Source organism: Podarcis melisellensis, assembly GCF_964234715.1.
Source record: "Podarcis melisellensis genome assembly, chromosome: 2".
NCBI classification, from domain to species: Eukaryota; Metazoa; Chordata; class Lepidosauria; order Squamata; family Lacertidae; genus Podarcis; species Podarcis melisellensis.
This window is the reverse complement of record NC_138529.1, coordinates 81,219,964-81,242,372: the sequence shown is the minus strand read 5'-3', so window position 1 is coordinate 81,242,372 and position 22,409 is coordinate 81,219,964. Positions and strand designations below refer to the sequence as shown.

At 50.9% G+C, this 22,409-nt stretch overlaps 1 protein-coding gene across 5 annotated transcripts in view; it reads left to right on the top strand.

Annotated features, from left to right (window-relative positions):
- Nucleotides 1–22,409, top strand: part of ARHGEF3 (Rho guanine nucleotide exchange factor 3) — a 125,042-nt gene that overhangs the window by 13,743 nt on the left and 88,890 nt on the right. Inside the window, exon 1 of one of the 5 annotated variants that reach the window (XM_081899998.1) lies at nt 530–651. The exons of 3 other annotated variants lie outside the window; for them this stretch is intronic. In XM_081899998.1, coding sequence (XP_081756124.1) covers nt 545–651 — 107 coding nt within the window. In that variant the 5' untranslated portion in view covers nt 530–544. Of the gene's footprint in view, nt 1–529; nt 652–22,409 lie in introns of those variants that run through there. One more of the 5 variants, XM_081899999.1, reaches the window with a different exon arrangement.

The window sequence follows — 22,409 nt, the reverse complement described above, 5'->3', positions numbered from 1 at the left end:
ACATTTAAAAAGATGTCTGGTGCAGCTTAACTCATCCTTTTCTACTTTGTCTCCCCTTGTTGGATTGTTTATCAAATAATTTGTCAGCTGACTCTGCCTAGGAGGCATCTTGAGATGTGGCCTCAGTCATGTTTCATAAAATAGTAAGGTTGGAACTTAGATCATCCAACCCTCATCTAAGGATAGGACTGCAGAATGAGGATGGGTGATGTTACAGGAATAGCTAACCTGTGGCCCTACAGATGTTGTTGGGCTCCAATTCCCATCAGCCCTGGCCAGTCTGGCCACTAGTCAGGGATGATGGGAGTTCTAGTCTGGGGCAGGAGGGTCAGAGATTGGCCACCCATGATTTAAATATAGGCCAGCTAGCTAACAGCAGATTGATAGTGGGACAGGGCAGACACGGACACTATGTCGGGGGTAGCAAACCACATGGGCCAGTTTTGACAGGTGAGTGGGGCAACCCATCTGTCAACCACACTGCATCATTATGACATCACATGATTGATAGGTGGGCTGTTCAACTCACCTGTCCCATTCACCCATGGAACCACAGCACAAGGGCTGTTGTGAGCCCTCCCTGTGCTATTCCTTTCTACCTCCAGTATGGCTATGGAGCAGAGCTTCAGACAAGTGTGGATGGAGTGGTTGGTAACACTTTCCAACTCCTTATCTGTGCTTTCCCTTCTGCCTTTAACATCAAATTGGCCTACAGCCATTAGATAATGACAGTGGTTATTTAAGTATACATCAAGGAATATTTAGAGGTGGTCTTGCAAAAAGGTGGTAAAATATAACTTGTATTACATTGATGAAGTGCATTGTTCAATGCATTTGTTTGTATAGTTTTAACAATGAGCTTGACTCTAACATCAAAAAATGTTTTTGGGGAAATGTGGGGAAGCAATGGATGTGACTGACTAAATTGACATTGTCTTGTATGGTTGTAGATATTCAGGTGCAGAGAATAGTAACTAGGATCAAAGTCTTCTCAACCCCCCACCCTCAAAAAAAGTATTCTGAGATAGAGAATTAGTCTGGATTGTTCCAAAACACACATGTCAGAGCCACCCGTTGGTCCCAGCTCACAAGAGACCCAAGTCCAATCCAGTTTATTTACAAAAGTCTTTATTGAAGATCATTGCTCCTTTTACATTCCATCTCCGTGGCTCCACGTCTGTAACATTAGATCGCTGAAGTCCCCTCTGAATCCGTACCGCCCCTACACCAGTTTAAGAGGCTTGTGCTGGACCACCTCTTCCTCTCCTTCCTTTTCCGCAGGGTCTTTCTGCCCCCCTGGGTTCCCCCCCGCCGGGACTCGCCCGAGGCTGAATCCTCTGACGCCTCTGCCCCCCTCCTTCTTGCTTTGGGGCCGGGCTCCTCCCCAGGGCCCTCCTCACTTCCGCGCGCCTCCACATTTGAACTTGGCGCGCGTACGTTGCTCCTGACCTTTCTCTCGACCGCTACACTGCTCCCGGTGCTACTCTCTGCCCCTGTGCTGGTCCCAGGGGGGATGAGGTATTATTACCGTAGGCCAAGATCAACAGGGAGCTGGGCAGGTCAGCAGGAACGGAGGTAGGGCAGAAGCAGGAGTCCAGGTGGGGAAGCAGGAACACTGGTAAGGCAGAAGCAGGAATCCAGGCGGGGAAGCAGGAACACTGGTAAGGCAGAAGCAGGAATCCAGGCGGGGAAGCAGGAACACTGGTAAGGCAGAAGCAGGAATCCAGGCGAGGAATAGGCACACTGGGAGTGCCAAACAAGGACTGGGTAAAGCAGATACTTCACAACGACGTTGCTCCCGCAACCTGAGACTGGGCTACCTGACCTTTATCTTCTTCTAAGGCCGGGGGCGGTCCCGGCCCCCAGAAGCCCCGCCTCTCTTGGCCTTAAGGCGAGCACTCCTCCTGGGAGACACCAGTTCCCTTCGCCTCTCTGCCCTAAGCCTCTGCAGATCAGGAGAGGCCGAAGGGTTACTGGGTCCTGGAGGAGGCTCACCTGTAGCCACTGAGTCTTCTAGCACCTCTGGGGCCTGAATGATTTCACCTGGTGCCTGCTCTTGAGTTTCCTCAGCAACTAGGCCTTGCCCCAGTTCAGCCGGCCCTGGAGGCGGGGACTCCTGTGCCGGCTGGGGTTCCTCCGGATCGCTCTCAGACTCGGAATCCCAGGCCATCACACCATCCCCCCTCCCAGGCCCCCCCCTCACTTGAGGGCCCGGACCCGGCTTGCTGGGGTACGCTGCATGAAACTCCCGGATGCAGGCAGGTGCGTGGACGTTGACCGCTGGTTCCCAGGAGCGGTCCTCTGGCCCATACCCCTTCCAGTCAATGAGATACTGCAGCCTTCCCCTGCGGTATCGGGAGTCCAGAATGCGTTCCACCTCGTACTCTGGCTCTCCCTGCACCAAAACTGGCTGCGGTCGGGGACGGTCTGGGTGGAACTCGTCGGGTGGGGCCACCGGACTCAGAAGGGACCTGTGGAATACCGGGTGAACCTTCAGGTTTGCTGGCAACTGGAGACGGAATGCCACAGGCGAGACCTGGTCCACAATAGGGAACGGGCCGGTGAACCGGGCGTCCAGCTTCCGCGAAGGTCGAGAAGGGTGGAGGTGGCGAGTGGAAAGCCATACCAAGTCACCGACGTGAAGTTCCGGCCCCACCTGGCGGTGGCGGTCGGCCTGGACCTTGTACGCCTCCTTGGCCTGGCGCAGCTGCTCCATCAACAGCTGTTGCTGGGACTGGAGCTCCTGAAGCCACTCTGTCACCGCAGGGACCGCAGATGCCGGCAGCACATCCGGAAACAACCGTGGGTGAAGGCCATAACTGGCTTGGAACGGGGTCTGCTGGGTGGACGCATTCACCGCGTTATTATAAGCGAACTCCGCCAATGCTAGGTGGTCGACCCAGTCGTCCTGCTGGTAGCTGCAGTAACACCGGAGGTACTGTTCCAGTACCGCGTTCGCCCGTTCTGTCTGGCCATCAGTCTGTGGGTGGTAAGCAGATGAGAGACAGACCTCTGTTCCGAGGGCCTGGTGCAAAGCACGCCAAACCGGGACGTGAACTGAACGCCGCGGTCGGATACTACACGCTCAGGTAGGCCATGCAGGCGGAAGACATGCTGAAGGTACAGCTGCGCGGTTTCCTTAGCTGAGGGTATGGATGGGCAGGGGGCACAGTGCACCATCTTCGTGAAGTGGTCGGAGAAAACTAGAAGGCAGGTGCAGCCACGAGACGGGGGTAACTCCACTACAAAGTCTAGAGAAACTGTGTGCCAAGGACGTGGTGGAACCGGCAACGGCTGAAGAAGGCCGGGGGGTCGCCCGGTAGGCCCCTTGGCCCGCCTGCAGACGTCACAACCAGCGACGTAGCGAGCCACGTCAGCCTTCAAGCGGGGCCACCAAAACTCACGGCTTACCAGATGGGTGGTCCGATACCGCCCAAAGTGCCCCGCCGCTGGAGCGTCATGGGTCATCCGGAGAACCTCAGCCCGCAGCGGCCCTGGTGGGATGTACAGGCGCCCGTGGTGCAGCAGAAGACCCTGATGCGAAACCAGCCCTGGATACTGAGGGCATGATCCTTCGGCCAGTTCCCGGAGTCGTTCCTGGGCCCAAGCGTCGACCCGTTGCTGTTCCCGCACCCGAGCCTGCAGTGGCTCAACCTCCTGGGTGGCCAGGAATGCAGCTGGTGGTAGGATCGTGGTGGGTGCTGCTTGCTGAACCGTGTCTGCGTTGTCTTCCGGTTTCCGGGACAGGGCATCCGCCTTCTGGTTTTGGGAGCTAGGGATGTAGCGGATCCGGAACTGGAACCGGGAAAAGAACAACGCCCACCGGATCTGCCTTTGGTTCAGCTTGCGGGTGGTCTGGAGGTATTCCAGGTTCCGGTGGTCGGTTCTCACCTCCACCGGGTGTCTTGCTCCTTCAAGATGGTGGCGCCAAACCTCAAAGGCCACCTTGATGGCCAGCAGTTCCCGCTCCCACACGGTATAGTTACGCTCCGCTGGAAGGAGCTGGCGGGAATAGAAGGCGCAGGGTAAGAGTGGCGCTTCCGGTTCGTGCTGCTGAGACAAGACGGCACCGAGAGCCGTACTGGAGGCGTCAGTCTCTACCACAAAGGGTCGAGAAGGATCCGGATGCTGCAAGATTGGCGCTCTCTGGAAACAGGCCTTCAACCCTTGAAATGCCTCCTCCGCCTCCTTGTCCCAGGAAAACGGCGTCTTGGGGCGCAGAAGCCGGGTCAACGGGGTGGTGCGGTGAGCATAATCCGCAATGAAGGTCCGGTAATAGTTGGCGAACCCCAGGAAACGCTGTAGGTCCTTGCAGTTCCGAGGTGCCGCCCATTCTCGAACCGCTGCCACCTTCCCAGGATCCATCTGCACCCCACCTGGTGAGAGTCGATGACCCAGGAAGTCCACTGACTGCTGATGGAACTCGCACTTGCTGAGCTTTGCATACAGACGATGCTCGCGCAAGCGCTGCAGCACGGTCCGGACATGGCCCTCGTGGCACGCCGGGTCACAAGAGTAAACCAGAATGTCATCCAAGTACACCACCACGTACTTGTCTAGCAAGTCCTGAAATACGTGGTTGATGTACCATTGAAACACAGCAGGCGCGTTGCACAAACCAAAGGGCATAACCAGGTATTCAAACTGTCCGTACCGGGTCCCGAATGCTGTCTTCCACTCATCCCCGGCGCGGATCCGAATCAAATTGTAGGCTCCCCGGAGGTCTAGCTTGGTGAACACCTGCGCCCCTTGCACCCGCTCCAGTAACTCCGAAATAAGGGGCAAGGGGTACCGGTCCGGGATGGTAATCTTGTTCAGGGCCCGGTAATCATGGCAAAGGCGGAGCTCCCCACATTTCTTTTTAACAAAGAGCACTGGCGCAGCAGTGGGCGAGGTAGAAGGTCTAATGAACCCTCGCTCCAGGTTCTTGCGCAAGAAGTCCTGCAAAGCCTCGCGCTCTGGCTCTGTTAACGAGTATAAGCGACTCACCGGTAGAGGCGCTCCGGGCTGGAGGTCTATGCTGCAGTCAAAGGACCGATGCGGCGGCAGCTGGTCTGCCCCCCGTTCCTCGAACACGTCGTGATAGTCCCGGTACTCCGCGGGGAGCGTTGCAGCAGCCTCCTCAGTGGGCGCAGCTGCTAGCATCTCAGTCTCAGCAGACGAACTGGGGTCTGGGAAGTGTACAGTCCGTTTGACCCAATCAATCTGCACATTGTGATCCTCTAGCCAGTCCATCCCAAGCACCAGGGGGAACCGGGGCATGGAGGCAATATCCAGAGTTCGCATCTCACGGTGCTGCTGGAGGCACAGGACCAGGGGCTGGGTCTCTCGAGTGACGGCGCCCGAACGCAGTGGCCGTCCGTCGATTGCCTCCACCTGTACCGGTTCTGGCTTGTTCCGAAGTGGCACCCGATGCTGGGCAGCAAAAGCAGCGTCCATATAAGAGCGGGTTGCCCCTGAATCCACCAGGGCATGGGTAAGAATCCATGGCCCTCCTGGAGGGTATAGATGTACCGGAACCATAAGGTGTTGTAATTCGATTGGTGCGGTCCCATTCTGTGCTGTTTGGGACCCCAGGGAGCCAGGGCCATCAGCTACTGGGGTTGGCGGTTTCTCAGGACAGGATCGTGCATAGTGTCCGCTTCCGCCACAATAGAGACATAGATTCCCCTCCCGACGCCGCGACTTCTCTGCGGGGGAGAGGCGTGGCCGCACTGCCCCAAGCTGCATGGGTTCCTCCAATGACTCAGCTGGGCCTGTGGGGCTGCTGGTGGACCCCGGGGCCGAGAACTGGAGGTGCCGGCGGCCCCGAGCCTGACGCCGGTCCTCTAGCCGATCGTCTATCTGTAGACTCCGCTGAATAAGAGCGTCTAGCGTGGTGGGGCGTTCCATTGTGGCCAGCTGGTCCAGTATCTCATCTGAAAGCCCCTCGAGATACTGGTCCCGAAGAGCAGAGTCGTTCCAGGTCAAGTCCTGTGCCAGCAGCCGGAATTCTGTGGTGTATGCGGCCACCTTGGACTTGCCCTGTCTCAACCGCCGAATCGCCCGGTTGGCTTGACTCCCCTTCAAAGGGTTGCCGAACGCGGCCTCCAACAGATTGCAAAACCCCCCGTAGTCTGCCAGCAAGGGGGAGTCTTGCCTGAGCAGCGGCAACGCCCACTTGGCCGCCTGGTCCTTTAACAAACTAATCAAAAAATGCACCTTGGTGCGGTCGTCGGGGAAGTTCCGGGCGCGCCCCTGAATATACAGCTTGGCCTGGGCAAGGAACATGGGAAAGCTGGCCGGAGCCCCATCAAACTTCTCAGGCAAGGCCACTGGGTACTTGCCAGAAGCCGGGGCGTCGGCCCCAGGAGCCGGTAGGGCGTCCAAACGCTGCTGTAGTGCCGCAACCACGTTACTGAGCTGCTGCACGGTGTGCGTCAAGGCCTGGTTCTCCTGGGCTATTGCCAACAATGTAGCCGCTTGGTCAGCCATGGCCTCTGAATCTTCCCGAACGCACCCCAACAAAGAGGGAGTGCGGGTGTGGCGGGAGCAAACTGTGCTGGTCCCAGGGGGGATGAGGTATTATTACCGTAGGCCAAGATCAACAGGATGCCGGGCAGGTCAGCAGGAACGGAGGTAGGGCAGAAGCAGGAGTCCAGGTGGGGAAGCAGGAACACTGGTAAGGCAGAAGCAGGAATCCAGGCGGGGAAGCAGGAACACTGGTAAGGCAGAAGCAGGAATCCAGGCGGGGAAGCAGGAACACTGGTAAGGCAGAAGCAGGAATCCAGGCGAGGAATAGGCACACTGGGAGTGTCAAACAAGGACTGGGTAAAGCAGATACTTCACAACGACGTTGCTCCCGCAACCTGAGACTGGGCTACCTGACCTTTATCTTCTTCTAAGGCCGGGGGCGGTCCCGGCCCCCAGAAGCCCCGCCTCTCTTGGCCTTAAGGCGAGCACTCCTCCTGGGAGACACCAGTTCCCTTCGCCTCTCTGCCCTAAGCCTCTGCAGATCAGGAGAGGCCGAAGGGTTACTGGGTCCTGGAGGAGGCTCACCTGTAGCCACTGAGTCTTCTAGCACCTCTGGGGCCTGAATGATTTCACCTGGTGCCTGCTCTTGAGTTTCCTCAGCAACTAGGCCTTGCCCCAGTTCAGCCGGCCCTGGAGGCGGGGACTCCTGTGCCGGCTGGGGTTCCTCCGGATCGCTCTCAGACTCGGAATCCCAGGCCATCACAGCCCCTTCCGGCAGAGCGTCCTGCTCCGATCTCCTCCCCCTGTCTCCTTCTTGCTCTGCTCCCTCTGACACACTGGTAACTCCACCCCCTTCACTCCGTTCCGGCGGAGAAACCGGCTCCGATCTCCCACTCTCACTGGGGGCTCTCCTCTCGCTCCCCTGCTCCTGATTGCTTCCCCCTTGGGGTCCCCTTGGTCTGACCAGGGGGGCTCCCTTTTGGGAGTCCTCTGACTCACTGGACAGACTCACGGACGACCTTTGGTCATTGTCATCCTCCTCCTCGTCTCTCTGGGATTCTTCCCCCTCGCTCTCTGTCTCCTCCCCCATCTCCCCTTCTCTCCCTGAAACCCTGACATCCATCCCCCCCTCGAAGCCCCCCCTTCCCCCCTCCCGCCTGTCAGGTGCAGGTCGTGGGAGCTGCGGCTCTTCGGGGTTAGATTCAGGATACAGGTCGTCTACGTCCATGTTCTCTGCTGGCAGTTCTGTGTATGTGTGTTCGAACTCGGGTTCTTCAGCCAGCGCAGTCTCAGTCTTTTCTTCCATTGCTACTTCCTCTGGTGCTGCCCGCCAAGGCCCCATCATCCACATCTTACGCCATTCCTCCTCTGGTTGCTCCTCCCACCAATAAGGGGTTTCCGTGTCCACCCCCGAGCACGATCCCCTGGGCGGGCTTGATTCTGGCGTTCCTTCCTCGGCGGAAGAAAAACCCCTGAAAGTGCTGTCTGAAACTGTGGGCGTAAAGAGCCAGTCATCAAAGTACTCGGCTGGCATGGGTCTATGTGGGAAAAGGGCATGGAACTCGTCTTTTAGAATAGGTTCGTCTAAGGCGTAGTCTGGCACCCAACTATTGGCACTGGCTGGGGCACCTTCTCTGGCGAGAAAGTATTCTACTCCCTCTGCCCCCCATCTCGAGTCCAGGATCTCTGTGACCTCGTTGAGCGGTTCGGTCCTAGGTGACCCCCCCCTCTTGGGCGACTCTCTGCGTGGGTCTGGTACTGTTTCTGACTCCTGAAACCTGTGTGGGGCTTTGTAGGGAGTGAGCACCGACCTATGAAAGACCGGGTGCACTCTGGAGCCTTCTGGGAGAGCCAGGCGAAATGCTACAGGATTGATCCTAGCCTCAACTTGGTATGGCCCCAGCTGCCTGTGTCCTAGCTTCTTTTTGGCTAACGATTTGGCTGGCATCGCTTGGGCCGCTAACCATACCCAGTCCCCCACCTGGATGTCTTCTCCCGCTCTTCTGTGTTTGTCCGCCTGCACCTTATAAGCTTGTTTGGCTAGCTCCAAATGTCTCCGCAGTTCCTCGTGCACTTCCTGCAACTCTGCTGCGAACTGGTCGGCCTCTTGTGGCACCCCCTCTCCTGGTGCTATAAGCCTCGGAAAGGTTCTGGGATGACGGCCATTGTTCGCGAAGAACGGCGTCACCCCTGTCGATGCGTGCTTTGTGTTGTTGTAGGCAAACTCAGCCATCGGCAGGTAGTCCACCCACGCTGCGGGTCGCTGATTGGCGTAACATCTCAGGTACTGCTGCATGATCGCGTTGACCCTCTCTGCTTGGCCGTTGGTCTGTGGATGTCTCGCCGACGCTAGGTCGATCTTGACGTGCAGGATACCTAGAGGCTTCTGCCAGAAGTTGGAAACAAATTGGCGCCCCCTGTCGGACAGGACGGACTGCGGTAGCCCATGCACTCAACACGTGGTCGATGAAGAGTTTGGCGGTCTGTTCTGCCGTCGCCACCTTGGCACAAGGAATGAAGTGCGCCATCTTGGTGAACAAGTCCACAACCACTGTAGCCTTATTAGAGTTCACCGATTGGGTCTGCGTTGCTCCGGGACAGGAGGAAGGAAGTCAAAATGACACCAAGGTTGTTTCAAAGAAAGAGTTTATTCTGCTCTCCGGATAGCAGAAGGCACTTGCGTGGTGAGTCCACAGCAAGTACAAAGAAATGACAGGTTTCATGCAGTTTATATATCCTCCAGGCACCCTCTCACACCTCCCCTAGGAGCCCAACCACGTCGGCGTACGTACACAGGTTGACATCACATATGTTCCTGCTCTGGTACTCTCAACCATAAAGGGATCTTCCTTCCTGTACTTCTGACCATAAAAGGATATTCCTGTTCCTACTCCTATCTTGGAGCAAGAGGTCACTACTTCCGAGAACATGCTCTGGCGTTAGTCCCAGACTTGGGTCTCTGCATCATTTGTGTTCAGAACATAAGATATGTCTGTGTCTGTTCTACTGGTAGAGTCAAGGCCAGTCTTGCCGTCAAACTGATAAGGGAGAGAGCTGTGTTCTTGTTTTGCATTTGCTCAACGGCTGAAGTTTATGCATTTTAGCTAAGGAGAAATGGGGATTTTGGTGCAGTTTAAAAACTGCCTGCACAGTCAGTTTTGGGGTTTGGGAAACCCATTCCTTCATTCCCTACTCTTCTTTTGGACAGCCTTTCGGCTCGTCCCAAGGTACTGGCTGGTATTCTCATGTCAGTGCTGTAATCTGGGGCCGAATCATTCATAACATCATTTTATGCATCATATTTTGCAGGCATTGCGTTAAGCAGGGTATACAGGAGCAGAAAAGAAGCAATATTAGTCTGTTAACATCATTACAAGTCCTCTAAGCCACCCAAGGTTTGGAAGCCACTTAGTCAACCAAGACATGTCCCATCCTTTCCAGGTTGGGACAGGAACATGGGCTACTTTCTCTCTTTCTGTTGCCAGGTGTCAAATAGCTACACCATGGTCAGAAGTGTTAAAGCCACAGGCTCCTTCTGTCAAATTTAACACAGCCCAAAATCCGGCGGAACCCAAAATCAGGGCCGTAACTGAGGACTCATTCCAAGGCACAGGGAGGAGGGGTACTCCTCCCAAAGCATCTGTAGGTCACAGAGTGCGAGAGGTTCCAGGTGCAGACCGTGCAATTGGTTCGGTTTTGCAGAATAGGCTTCCATTTCTGCGTGTTGCGGGCACCCCATTCTCTCATTAGCCTCTGGGTTACCTTAAGTGGTGTGGGTGCGGCGATGGCCAGAAATCAGAAGACTACCATCCCGGCTAAAACCATGCCCCCCCCCAGCCCTACTTGCATCATTTGGGCACAGGGATATATATCTATTTCCTAATACCTTCCTTCTTCTAATACCTGGGGTACCTCCCACAAAGCAATATACAAAGCTACATATTCATTCAAGGGGAAAGAAAAGAAAATGTCCTCTTTTAGTCCACACTGGAATTTTCTCTTGCCGTGCGTAGAGATGCCAGTTTCCCGGGGTGGCACCAGCAAGGTTGTCGTTTGGTGGGCGCCGAGCCGATGCGGTGAGGAGAAGCATGAGGCGATGTCTGTAGGCCACTGAGAGATGGTGAGTCGAAGGGGTTGGTGTAGATCGATCGCAGCAGTCCAATCTCATACTGCCTGGGGTTTGCTTCATCCTTCAAATCAGGCCTGCTGTAATATATGCAGTCAGGTGTTGGAGGCCCATCCTCTCCCATAGGTAACCAGGTTAAGAGTCTCAGTAATTCGCAGCTGCAACCGTGGGTGCATGGGCAATATAAGTCAGCTGCTAGGCGCTTCATCATCTCTGCTTGGGATAGAAAAATAAGTTCCTTTCATGTCCACCAATGCTGGCACAGCATGAGGAGTGACGCACGTAGTTTCTTGTCCAAAGGTGAACCTGTCAGTTCTCTTTTAGTCAGTGGCAGCCGCCACTACTGCTCACATGCAGGGAGGCAAACCTTGTTCCGTAGTGGTTAATTTTTCAGACAAATAGGCTATGGGTTGGTCATCAACAGGGTCTAACAATTACCTTGATAAAATTACCTGGATAAAAACATATTTTGCCATGTGCAAATGGCTTTAGATACCTACTAGGTCCACAAATCACCATATAGCATATATTCAACACACACACAAAAACGACAATTTGAGCCCAACAAAGGACTGCTGGACATCCAAAGGGCCCCATTACCTCATTAATGCCTTCTGTTTCTTCGGCCAATTCCCATCCCTGTACTCTGCTGCCCTCAGGACCAATGGCGCTACGCCCACTTTATCGCTATATGATCTTATATACTGAAACACCCTTTTGTACTGTCCTTTTGTCTACTTCACCTCCTTTTCTTAAGTCCTTTCTAAATTATTCAATCCCAACATCATTATTTTTTTTCCCCTTCTCTCTCTCTCTCTCTCTCTCTCTCTCTCTCTCGTTTGTGTGTGACACTGACACAAAGATGAAGTACATTAACAAGGTAGCACAGGTTATCTGGCATCTGAAATCATTCACACAAACAGAAAGCTTAAAAACACAAAAAAGCGTACCAGATGCTGGCTCTCTTCTCCAGGGTTAAATGTGATTGTAGCATATACACACAAATTGCAAGCAGAAATTAAATCACAAAAGAATGAGATCCTCTTGGAAGGTAGCATATTACCGTGATTACCCTTCCTTTGCCTTTTAAGATATGCTTCTGTTTTAAATTCTTTCTGCAGAATATTTACTGCGAAAGGGTGTTCTGTTGGGCTGCATTTGAAAGTTGATTGAACTTTTGAATAAACTGTAGGACAGTCCTTCCCAGTTTTCCCTATTATTATATATTATTTATCTGCAAATAATTAAATCCTTGATATACATATTCATGTACTTAATTGATTAGGGTACAGCAATAGGTTAAGTTCCACCTGCTGTATGGCTCAATTTTCTTATAAGAAAACATCTGATGACAGTCAGAAAGGGTATTCCTATTAAACAGGAGGAATAAGCAACTCATGCTGACTAAATATAAACTCATTTCTGCATCTGTATATTACACACAGAAGGAGACAGAGTGCAGCTCAACTCTTTAACACCACCTTTTTTTTTTGGCATATCTATTTAATTCAATCCCATGTAGAGCAGATGGGGGGGGGTTGAGAGAGCAGGTACCAAGACACTGTTTAGGGGAAAGGTTCCTGCTTGTTCCTTTTCATAATGTGAAACTAAATATCTGACCTAGAGCACTAGGAACATTTTAGAGAACACCACATAGAAGGCTATGACAGCATACAAGCAGCCCTGATAAGAAGTGCCTGATAACTTCCATATTTGAAACCACAAAGAAAGTCACAAACCACAAACAAACGAATACAGGCAGTGGGGCCTCTTGCTTGGTGTTATTTGCTTTATGAATTAAGTCCCAGTTTCTCAATACACACTTGCTATTCACCCCAACACTCTTCCTACATGGATTCACACATTCATGAATTCAGTTCGGCCAGTGTTCACATCATCCTGTTTTACTTAGCATTTTGGTTTGAAGACCCAAGTTCCACCTTCTCTGCACTTGCTGCAAGATTGTATATTATTAAACAATAAAAGGCACAATTTTCCAAGAGAACATATGTCTTGGAGTTGCATATAATCCCCACCAGGCGTCAGAAACTGGCAGATATTACTCGGAAATTTCAAAATTAATGCCCAGATAATTCATATCTTTTCCCCCTGGGTGGTCGCAAATATAAACTTGAAAGTCTTTTGATACATTCATATAAAAGTTCATTTACACCTTACATACTTCAGATAGAAATGGTTCTGGAAAAGTGCAGTTACAATCAGAACACAAAATTCTTCCTCTTCCAATTATTCACCATGGTTCAGTAGCATACCAGTGATTAGTTCATTGTACATACTTTCTCCATTTACTTTAATACATCAATTTGCATGCAAACATTAAAAATCACTTTTCCTTCAAAGGAACCATACATAAGGTAACTTTGTTCAATATTGCCTTTCACCCAAGGGAAACCTAGGAGGAATCACCTACTGGGTAACTGTATCAATAAGCATCGAGGTATTTGTCTATCAACAACTTAATTCTGCTGTCACTAATGCATTTGACAACTTTGGAGGTTCAATCAACACGAAGAGCTTCAGTATCTCCTACTCATCATATAAGATGTTTGTTTTGGAACACTTTCCACAGCCAAATGTGAACAGGGAAATAAAAATTATTTTGCCTAAGACTTCTCCTGGCATGTACACTCAGAGCCATCTCAATTTTCAATTAATAGATGTCCAAGGAGTATCTTTCATGGGAGGGACATACTAAAAAAAAGCACAAACAACATTCCAGGTCCCTACTCTTGCTGTTAATTTATGGATGGTTAGCTGTCCAGCCAGTCAAAAAGAGGGCTGTTCCATATTCTTAGTTCTTAATTCAGAATTCTTTAAAAGCTGGTTTTACTCATGAAAACCTCAACCAAGAATCTTAGTGTGGATCACTCCACATATCCATGTAGGACTGTGACTAAGGTGTGTTGCTGGTCACACAGCCTCTAACTATTCGGCTTTTACTATATTTAGTAAATTCTCTCTGAATAAAAAGAATTTACTTTCTCAATAATAGCATATTATTGCTCATATAATTAGCTGTATTAATTACTCTCAATAATAGCATATGAATATATTAATTTCAGTGATACCAATCAGCATAAAACACTCAATTGTCTTTACAACCCATTACCCAACCTTTCTCCTGTTCCAACATCCTCACTTCTCTACCCTCTACCTCTCACCTTTTCTACTTCCCTCTACCTTCTCCAGCCCAGACCACTACTTCACCTTCTGCAAACATCTCTCTTCAAAAGAAGAGCCTTCTCCGACAGACCACTACTTCACCTTCATACAATTGTTCATCCCTTTTACAAATAAAAGTATTATACGCATTTCAAAAACATAAAGGTAGTGCAAAAATCAATTTTGGTTGAATTTAAATATTGCTATGCAATATTTGGTAATTTGTAATTTTCCTTAGTGTTCTCTGTCCCCATTTTAACCTGGTTTCCAGACTCCACCAAGGGCTGCATAGCATCTTTGTTTCTGTGTTAAAAAACAGAGACACTGCAAGGGGGATGATTTACTGCTTTGTCCCCTGTAACCCTCTCACTTTTCTTCTCATCTGTCTGAACATGGGATGGGGGGGTTAAAACCCCATCCCTTTTGACAACAGTACCTTTTTCCATACATTTGTACACTTTTACTTTTGATCAATATTTAACAAGTGGTTTCTAAATCACCCAGGGTACCTTATGCAACAGAGTCAATAAGAAACAAACTTATTAACAAAAACATTAAGATACCAGGTAGCTCAAAGCACAGTGAACTGATGACATTCAAATTCTGAAACCAGTACATGATTATATTAGTAATTGAAACCTTCCCACCTTTATCATGAAAATATAAAATTTGACCTCATTAACAACTCATGTCACTTTTAATGTTAAAGACCAAATAATCCTACCCTTTTTATTAAAATACTTGTACTCTGCAAGATTCTAGGTGTTTTAAGGTCTGTTTCCCAACCCCCTAAGACGCAGCACAGTAGATGTGGCAGAACTGAGAACCCCTTCATGCAGGGTTCTATTCCTGCCTCTGCAGAGCACATACCCCCTTTTTCCCCGGACCCCACGTGTTGGCAATACAATACAAGCCAACTGGATGCACCTATGCTGGTTACTGCCAGAATACAGAAAGGAGCTTAAAGGGGTTTTTTTTTTCAACTGTAGCTTGACATTTCCAATTGTCCAAAAAGAACAAAGACTGCTAGGGGGTCGGTTTACTTTTCCTTTCTTTTCTTTTTTTTCTTTTTCTTTCCCTTAACCTCTGGGACACTCCGTCCACCTAACGTTGTTTCCCACTCAGTCACCTTTCTCCGCGTCCTGTCATTGGCCTAGACGGACTCGCATCGCTAGGAACCGCACCTTACAAGGACCACACTTCGCTTCGTCAGTGGCTCTGAGCCTCAACGTCTCATCCACTCAAAACATTCACTGGAGTGTCCCCATACACAAATAAATACACATACATACAAACCCCATACACATACAAACCCCATGCACCTCCCCACTCCCCTTTACCCACAAACTTCCCAAGACCGGTGGCACTTTACTGCTCTTCTACCGGCAAACCAGCGGCACACTACTGCTCTCTACTGGCTAAACCCAGCGGCACTTTACTGCTCCTACTGGGCGGGGCTGATCAAACCCCTGACTCCCACAAAACAAGCTGTGGAGCCTACCTTTCCCCTGGGTACCCTTCTCCCATGCAGCTGCTGTCTTTCTTCCGTCTCTGCTGCGTCTCCACTCAGGTACGGGGTGGGGGGCTCCCCCTAGAAAATGTAGGGTGCGCGCTTGGAGCCACCAACACCGACCGAGCTGTTCGCTGAGCAGTGACGCCCCGGTCCTTCGTCCTTGTCCTCAGAGAACACGGATTCCCGGCCAACGCACCAAGAAATGTAGCCTTATTAGAGTTCACCGATTGGGTCTGCGTTGCTCCGGGACAGGAGGAAGGAAGTCAAAATGACACCGAGGTTGTTTCAAAGAAAGAGTTTATTCTGCTCTCCGGATAGCAGAAGGCACTTGCGTGGTGAGTCCACAGCAAGTACAAAGAAATGACAGGTTTCATGCAGTTTATATATCCTCCAGGCACCCTCTCACACCTCCCCTAGGAGCCCAACCACGTCGGCGTACGTACACAGGTTGACATCACATATGTTCCTGCTCTGGTACTCTCAACCATAAAGGGATCTTCCTTCCTGTACTTCTGACCATAAAAGGATATTCCTGTTCCTACTCCTATCTTGGAGCAAGAGGTCACTACTTCCGAGAACATGCTCTGGCGTTAGTCCCAGACTTGGGTCTCTGCATCATTTGTGTTCAGAACATAAGATATGTCTGTGTCTGTTCTACTGGTAGAGTCAAGGCCAGTCTTGCCGTCAAACTGATAAGGGAGAGAGCTGTGTTCTTGTTTTGCATTTGCTCAACGGCTGAAGTTTATGCATTTTAGCTAAGGAGAAATGGGGATTTTGGTGCAGTTTAAAAACTGCCTGCACAGTCAGTTTTGGGGTTTGGGAAACCCATTCCTTCACCACCAGTACCGCCGTCTTGCCCCTGGAGCTGGGCAGATCAGTAACAAAATCCAGGGCTACCCTCTCCCACGGCTGCTGCGGCGTCTCCAGTGGTTCCAGCAATCCCGCTGGCTTCTGGTGTACTGGTTTGGACCTCTGACAGGTGTCACACCTGGCGACGTAATCCGCCACCTCACCCCGCATCTGGGGCCACCAAAAGTCCCTGGCCACTAATTCTATTGTCTTCTCCTTGCCGAAGTGGCCCGCACTGGGGGCGTCGTGCAACTGCTGCAGAACCTTTGCGCGAAGCTCGTCGCTTGGCACGTAGAGGGCACCCTTGCGAGTCAAGAGCCCGTCTCGCAACTGGAACTCATTGTCTCTCTGCGACCCCCTGCGCAGCTCCTCCATCTTGGATTGTGCAAATTGATCCACTTGCAACGTGCGTCGCACCGCGTCCAGGTCGACTGCGATGGCAGCGCACGCCCACGCCTGCGGTGCGAAAATGTGCTTCGCTGCTACTGGTGCCGTCTCCTCAAGATATTGTGGTTTCCTGGAGAGCGCATCGGCTATAACATTGGAATCCCCCGGGATGTATTCTATTCTGAAGTCGAAATCCGCGAAGAATTCTGCCCAGCGCATGTGTCTTTGGCTCTGCAGCTTCGCTGTTCGCCAATACTCTAAGTTCTTGTGATCCGTGCGCACCTGCACTGTGTGCTTGGCTCCTATGAGGAAGTGTCGCCACGCTTTGAAAGCTGCGTGAATGGCCAACAGCTCCCTGTCCCATATGGTGTAGTTCTGCTCCGTCTTGCTGAGCTTCCGGGAGTAGAAGGCGCCAGGCCTCCAATTCCCTTGCGGATCCTCCTGCAGAAGGACGGCTCCAACCGCTCTGTCTGACGCGTCGGTTTCTACCCGCATGGGCCTGCCGGGATTCACGTGCAGTAGCTGCTCCTCGGAGGCGAAGAGGCTTTTAAGCTTCCGAAAAGAGCGCTCTGCCTGTTCCGTCCAAGCGAACTTCTTCTTCTTGGAACTGAGGGTGTCCGTGATTGCTGCCGTCTCCTTTGCAAAACCTCTGATGAATTTGCGATAAAAATTGGCAAATCCGATGAATCTCTGGACTTCCTTCTGATTGCGTGGGCTCTTCAAGTCCAACACCGCTCAGACCTTGACGCTGTCCATGGCCAGCCCCTCGTCGGACAGTTTGTAGCCGAGGAAATCCACCTCTGTTACATCAAACTGGCACTTCTCCAACTTGGCGTAAAGCCTGTGCTCCCGCAACCTCTGCAGGACCTCCTTTACGTCCTTCTCGTGAGCTTCCGGCGATTCCGAGAAGATCAGGATGTCGTCGAGAAAACACACACACTTCTTGTAGAGGAGTCCTGCCAGCACGTGATGCATAAAGGCTTGGAAAACGTGGCTGCCATTTTGGAGACCAAACGGCATAACTCTGTATTCATACGTGCCCAGAGGCGTGAACATGGCAGTCTTCCACTCATCGCCCTTCCGGATGCGGATGAGGTTGTACGCTCCACGCAAATCCAACTTGGTGAAGATCTTACCCTTCCTAACGGTCGCTAGGAGGTCGTCAATCTTGGGCATGGGAAAGGCCTTGGGCTTAGTCAGTCTGTTTATGAATCTATAGTCCACAATGAGTCTTTTTTGGGGCGTGCCTTTCTTCTTCACAAAGAAAACAGGACTGCCTCCCACTGCTTTGGATTCCCGGATGAAACCGCGCTTCAGATTATGCTCTATGAACTCTCTGAGCTCTTGCATCTCGTCCTCAGACATGGAATACAGCTTTGCAGTTGGCAGTTGCGCCCCCGGCACCAGGTCGATCGCACAATCGTAAGGCCTGTGAGGCGGCAACTTGTCAGCTTCTTTCTCGCAGAAAACCTCCAAGAATCCTTCGTACTTGCGAGGCACTGCCTGCACCATGCCAAGTTGCAGCTGCTGCTCGGCCCCCTCCTCCTGATTGGTCTGGATGCAATGCTGAGCACAGTACGATGAGCAGAAGGTGATTTGCCACTGGTACCACGCTACAGCGGGACTATGCCTCTCCAGCCAACTCATGCCCAATACGATGGGCGTGTCTGACAGGTGGGTGACATTGAAGCTAATTACTTCTCGATGATTTCCAATCTGCATCACCATGGGAGGCATCTGCTGCACAACTTGCCCTCCCAGCAATTTCCTGCCGTCCACCGTGACTACGTTCAGAGCGTCGTTGCAGGCAGGAGCGCTATGCGATGCTGCTTGACAAATTGCATTCCCACAAAATCCGCATTGCTCCCTGAATCAATCGTGATGGGAACTTCCAGGGAGTGTCCATTCGGCAGCTGAAGGGTTGCAGTGAGTTGCACTGCTGGCTTGGGTGGTAAAGGGTCTGTGCGTTGCAAGGGTGCTGGGGACTGCTCTACAGATTCGCCTGGCTGAGCCCCAGTAGCTCCGCTTCCAGCCAGGCATTGTCGTTTCCCTGAGGCTGCTCTCTTTGCACCACTTCCGCTGCCACTGTTGCTAGAGCTGCAGTGTGTTTTTGGAGCCTCTGGGGGCACTCTTTCGCCATATGCTGTGCACTGTCACAGATGTAACATTTCCTGGTCCCTCTAGGAGGCTTCGCCTTCACTGCACCGGAAACAGGGGCTGTGGATGGTGTCTGAGCCCTAGCACCACCAATTTCCATCGGCTCTTCTCCCTGCCTCCCCAAGGGCGAGGGGTGCGTCTGGCTGAAGTCCCTGGGGACAAAAGAGGGCGTTCTCGCTGGTGCACGCGCCTGGGGTCCCTCCCCATCGTGCCAAGGGCGTCCCTCGTGTCGTATTCCGATCGCAAGAGCCCTCTGCACCACGTCTTCTAGGGTCTGGGGTCTATCTCCCCTGGCAATCTCATCCTTGATGGGGGGGCTAAGACCTTCCCAGAACAGATCTCTTACTGGTTTACTGTCCTTCTCCCAGCCCAACGCAGTTAATAATGCGAAGAATCTGGAATGATATTGACGTACAGTGGCTTTGCCTTGCCGCAGTCCGTGCATCTGTCTACGAGCAATATCCACATCCACAGATGACTGGAAACAAGCATCCATCGCTTTAATAAATTCATCAGAATTGCGGCGGGCAGGACCATCTTCGCGCCACAAATTGCGCAACCAAGCTCTAGCCTCTCCATGCAAATGCGAAATTATAAACCCCACTCTCTCCTCCTCATCTTTAAAATCATTGCGAAGCAAATGCAGTGCATACACGACATCTGCCCTGAAGTTAGGGTAGTTTTGCAGGTTGCCATCGAAGTGGGTAACTAGGGTGCCCCCCCGCCGTCCAAGTCCAACTCCCTCCGATCTGGATCCCGGGACCCCTGCCCCGCTTGCATGCTCCCACCTTGTTCGCAGGTCCTGGCAAGCCTTCTCCAGTTCGTCATTCTTCTTCTGAGATGCAATGACTGCAGCTGTGAGTTCGGTAACCTGATTCCTCAGCGTTAGCAGCTGTTCCTCCGTACTCATGGCTGCTACCGTTGGTGAGCTTTGCAAAAAAAAATTTTTGCGTTCAAGAGAGGGGACTTACTGTCAGAGCCACCCGTTGGTCCCAGCTCACAAGAGACCCAAGTCCAATCCAGTTTATTTACAAAAGTCTTTATTGAAGATCATTGCTCCTTTTACATTCCATCTCCGTGGCTCCACGTCTGTAACATTAGATCGCTGAAGTCCCCTCTGAATCCGTACCGCCCCTACACCAGTTTAAGAGGCTTGTGCTGGACCACCTCTTCCTCTCCTTCCTTTTCCGCAGGGTCTTTCTGCCCCCCTGGGTTCCCCCCCGCCGGGACTCGCCCGAGGCTGAATCCTCTGACGCCTCTGCCCCCCTCCTTCTTGCTTTGGGGCCGGGCTCCTCCCCAGGGCTCTCCTCACTTCCGCGCGCCTCCACATTTGAACTTGGCGCGCGTACGTTGCTCCTGACCTTTCTCTCGACCGCTACACTGCTCCCGGTGCTACTCTCTGCCCCTTCCGGCAGAGCGTCCTGCTCCGATCTCCTCCCCCTGTCTCCTTCTTGCTCTGCTCCCTCTGACACACTGGTAATTCCACCCCCTTCACTCCGTTCCGGCGGAGAAACCGGCTCCGATCTCCCACTCTCACTGGGGGCTCTCCTCTCGCTCCCCTGCTCCTGATTGCTTCCCCCTTGGGGTCCCCTTGGTCTGACCAGGGGGGCTCCCTTTTGGGAGTCCTCTGACTCACTGGACAGATTCACGGACGACCTTTGGTCATTGTCATCCTCCTCCTCGTCTCTCTGGGATTCTTCCCCCTCGCTCTCTGTCTCCTCCCCCATCTCCCCTTCTCTCCCTGAAACCCTGACAACACATATTTGTGGTTTTCTGTTCTGTGAAAAGAAAGATGCTTTGCGTACTCAGAAATGCTTCATTGGCTAGAAATAGTGTTTTGCTTCTCAAAGAAAACTTCCTTGTATGTTGCAGAGATGCTGAATTGTGATCCACATCAAGAGTTTGAACGGGATCATATATTTAATTTATGTTATGTCTAGAAGATTCATTCAAAAATTGTTTTGAAACACTTTTCAGGATTTTCCTCTCCACCAGAGTTGTGCTTAATATTTATAGACACTAGATTTCATAGAAACACAGAATTGTAGAGTTGAAAAGGACTTTGAGTGGTCATCTAGTCCAACCCCCTGCAGTGCAGGAATCTCAACTAAATCATACATGACAGATAGTCATCCAATCTCTGCTTAAAAACCTCCAAGGAAGGAAAGTCCACCACCTCCTGTCTGTTCCATGGTCAAACAGCTTTTATCATCAAAGTACTTAGTGATGTTTAGTTGAAATCTATCTTGTAAGTTTAATCAGTTAGTTTGGGTCCTTGCCTCTGGAGCAAAACAAGGTTGTTCCATCCTCCATTTGACAGCCTTTTAGATATTTGAAGATGTCTATCATATTTCTGAAGTCTCCTCTTTACCAGGCTAGACATACCCAATTCCCTCAACCATTCCTCATAAGGCTTGGTTTCCAGACACTTGATCATCTTGGTTTCCCTCTTCTGCACACATTCCAGCTTGTCCTTCTTAAATTTTGCTTCCCAGAACTGGACACAGTACTCCAGGTGTGGTCTGACCAAGGCAGAATAGAGTGGTACTGTTACTTATTTGGACACTGTACTTATGTTGATGTAGCCTAGAATAGCATTAACTTTTTTTGTTGCTGCACCACACTGTTGACTCATGTTAAGCTTGTCATTTACTAAGATCCCTAGATCCTTTTCACATGTACCACTGGCAATTTGGGTGCTCCCCATCTTCTATTTGTGCATCTGGTTCTTCCTAAGTGTAGAACCTTACATTTGTTTTTTTTAAAAGATATTTATTAAGGTTTTTTATAAAAGAAATACAAAAATAATAAACAACATTACTTTTATCTTAACAATGTTCCATAACTTCTTTGGACTTCCTCACATCTCCCACTCCCACTTACATCATTAATAACTTTTTTTTTCAAGCTAGAACCTTACATTTGTCCCTATTCTAAACAAACAGAGTTTTTTGATTAAGCTGTTGTTGCACAGTGTGTTCAGATGTGAAACATTTCTTCAAGGGAGACCATTCTTATCTGATTCCTGTGTAAAGTGGTGCTGTTCTACATTCTTTCTATAATGGGGATTTAACAACACTGAACAGCAGGGGGCAGACTTCACCAAGAATAGCTATTTGTTTTTCTCCTATCATTTCAACAATTGCCATAAAGGTGGATTAATGTTTTGTATGGGCTTTATTTTCATCTTAAATTAAAACTGTATCTCAGAAAACACAACTTCATTGATAAACAGTATATTTGTATATTTGCTTAATTCAACATTTATATGAATTTATCCAAGATGTTTGCTATTAGTTCACTGGGTGAACTCCCGTTGCTTGGTCCCTGCTCCTGCCAAACTAGCAGTTCGAAAGCACGTCAAAGTGCAAGTAGATAAATAGGTACCGCTCTGGCAGGAAGGTAAACAGCGTTTCCGTGCGCTGCTCTGGTTCGGCAGAAGCGGCTTAGTCATGCTGGCCACATGACCCGGAAGCTATACACCGGCTCCCTCGGCCAGTGAAGCGAGATGAGCGCCGCAACCCCAGAGTCGGCCACGACTGGACCTAATGGTCAGGATCTTTACCTCTACCCTATTTTTTAAGGTGTACACTTTTATGTATTTATGTGTTAAGGGGCAACTAAGTGATTTTGTATGTATACCCAGAGTTCATGCTTCCCTTGCTTAGTACTATCTAAGGAGGCCTGACTATATTTACTTGTTTTCTAATAAATATTGAAAGATGGCTTCTCATCTTCAGC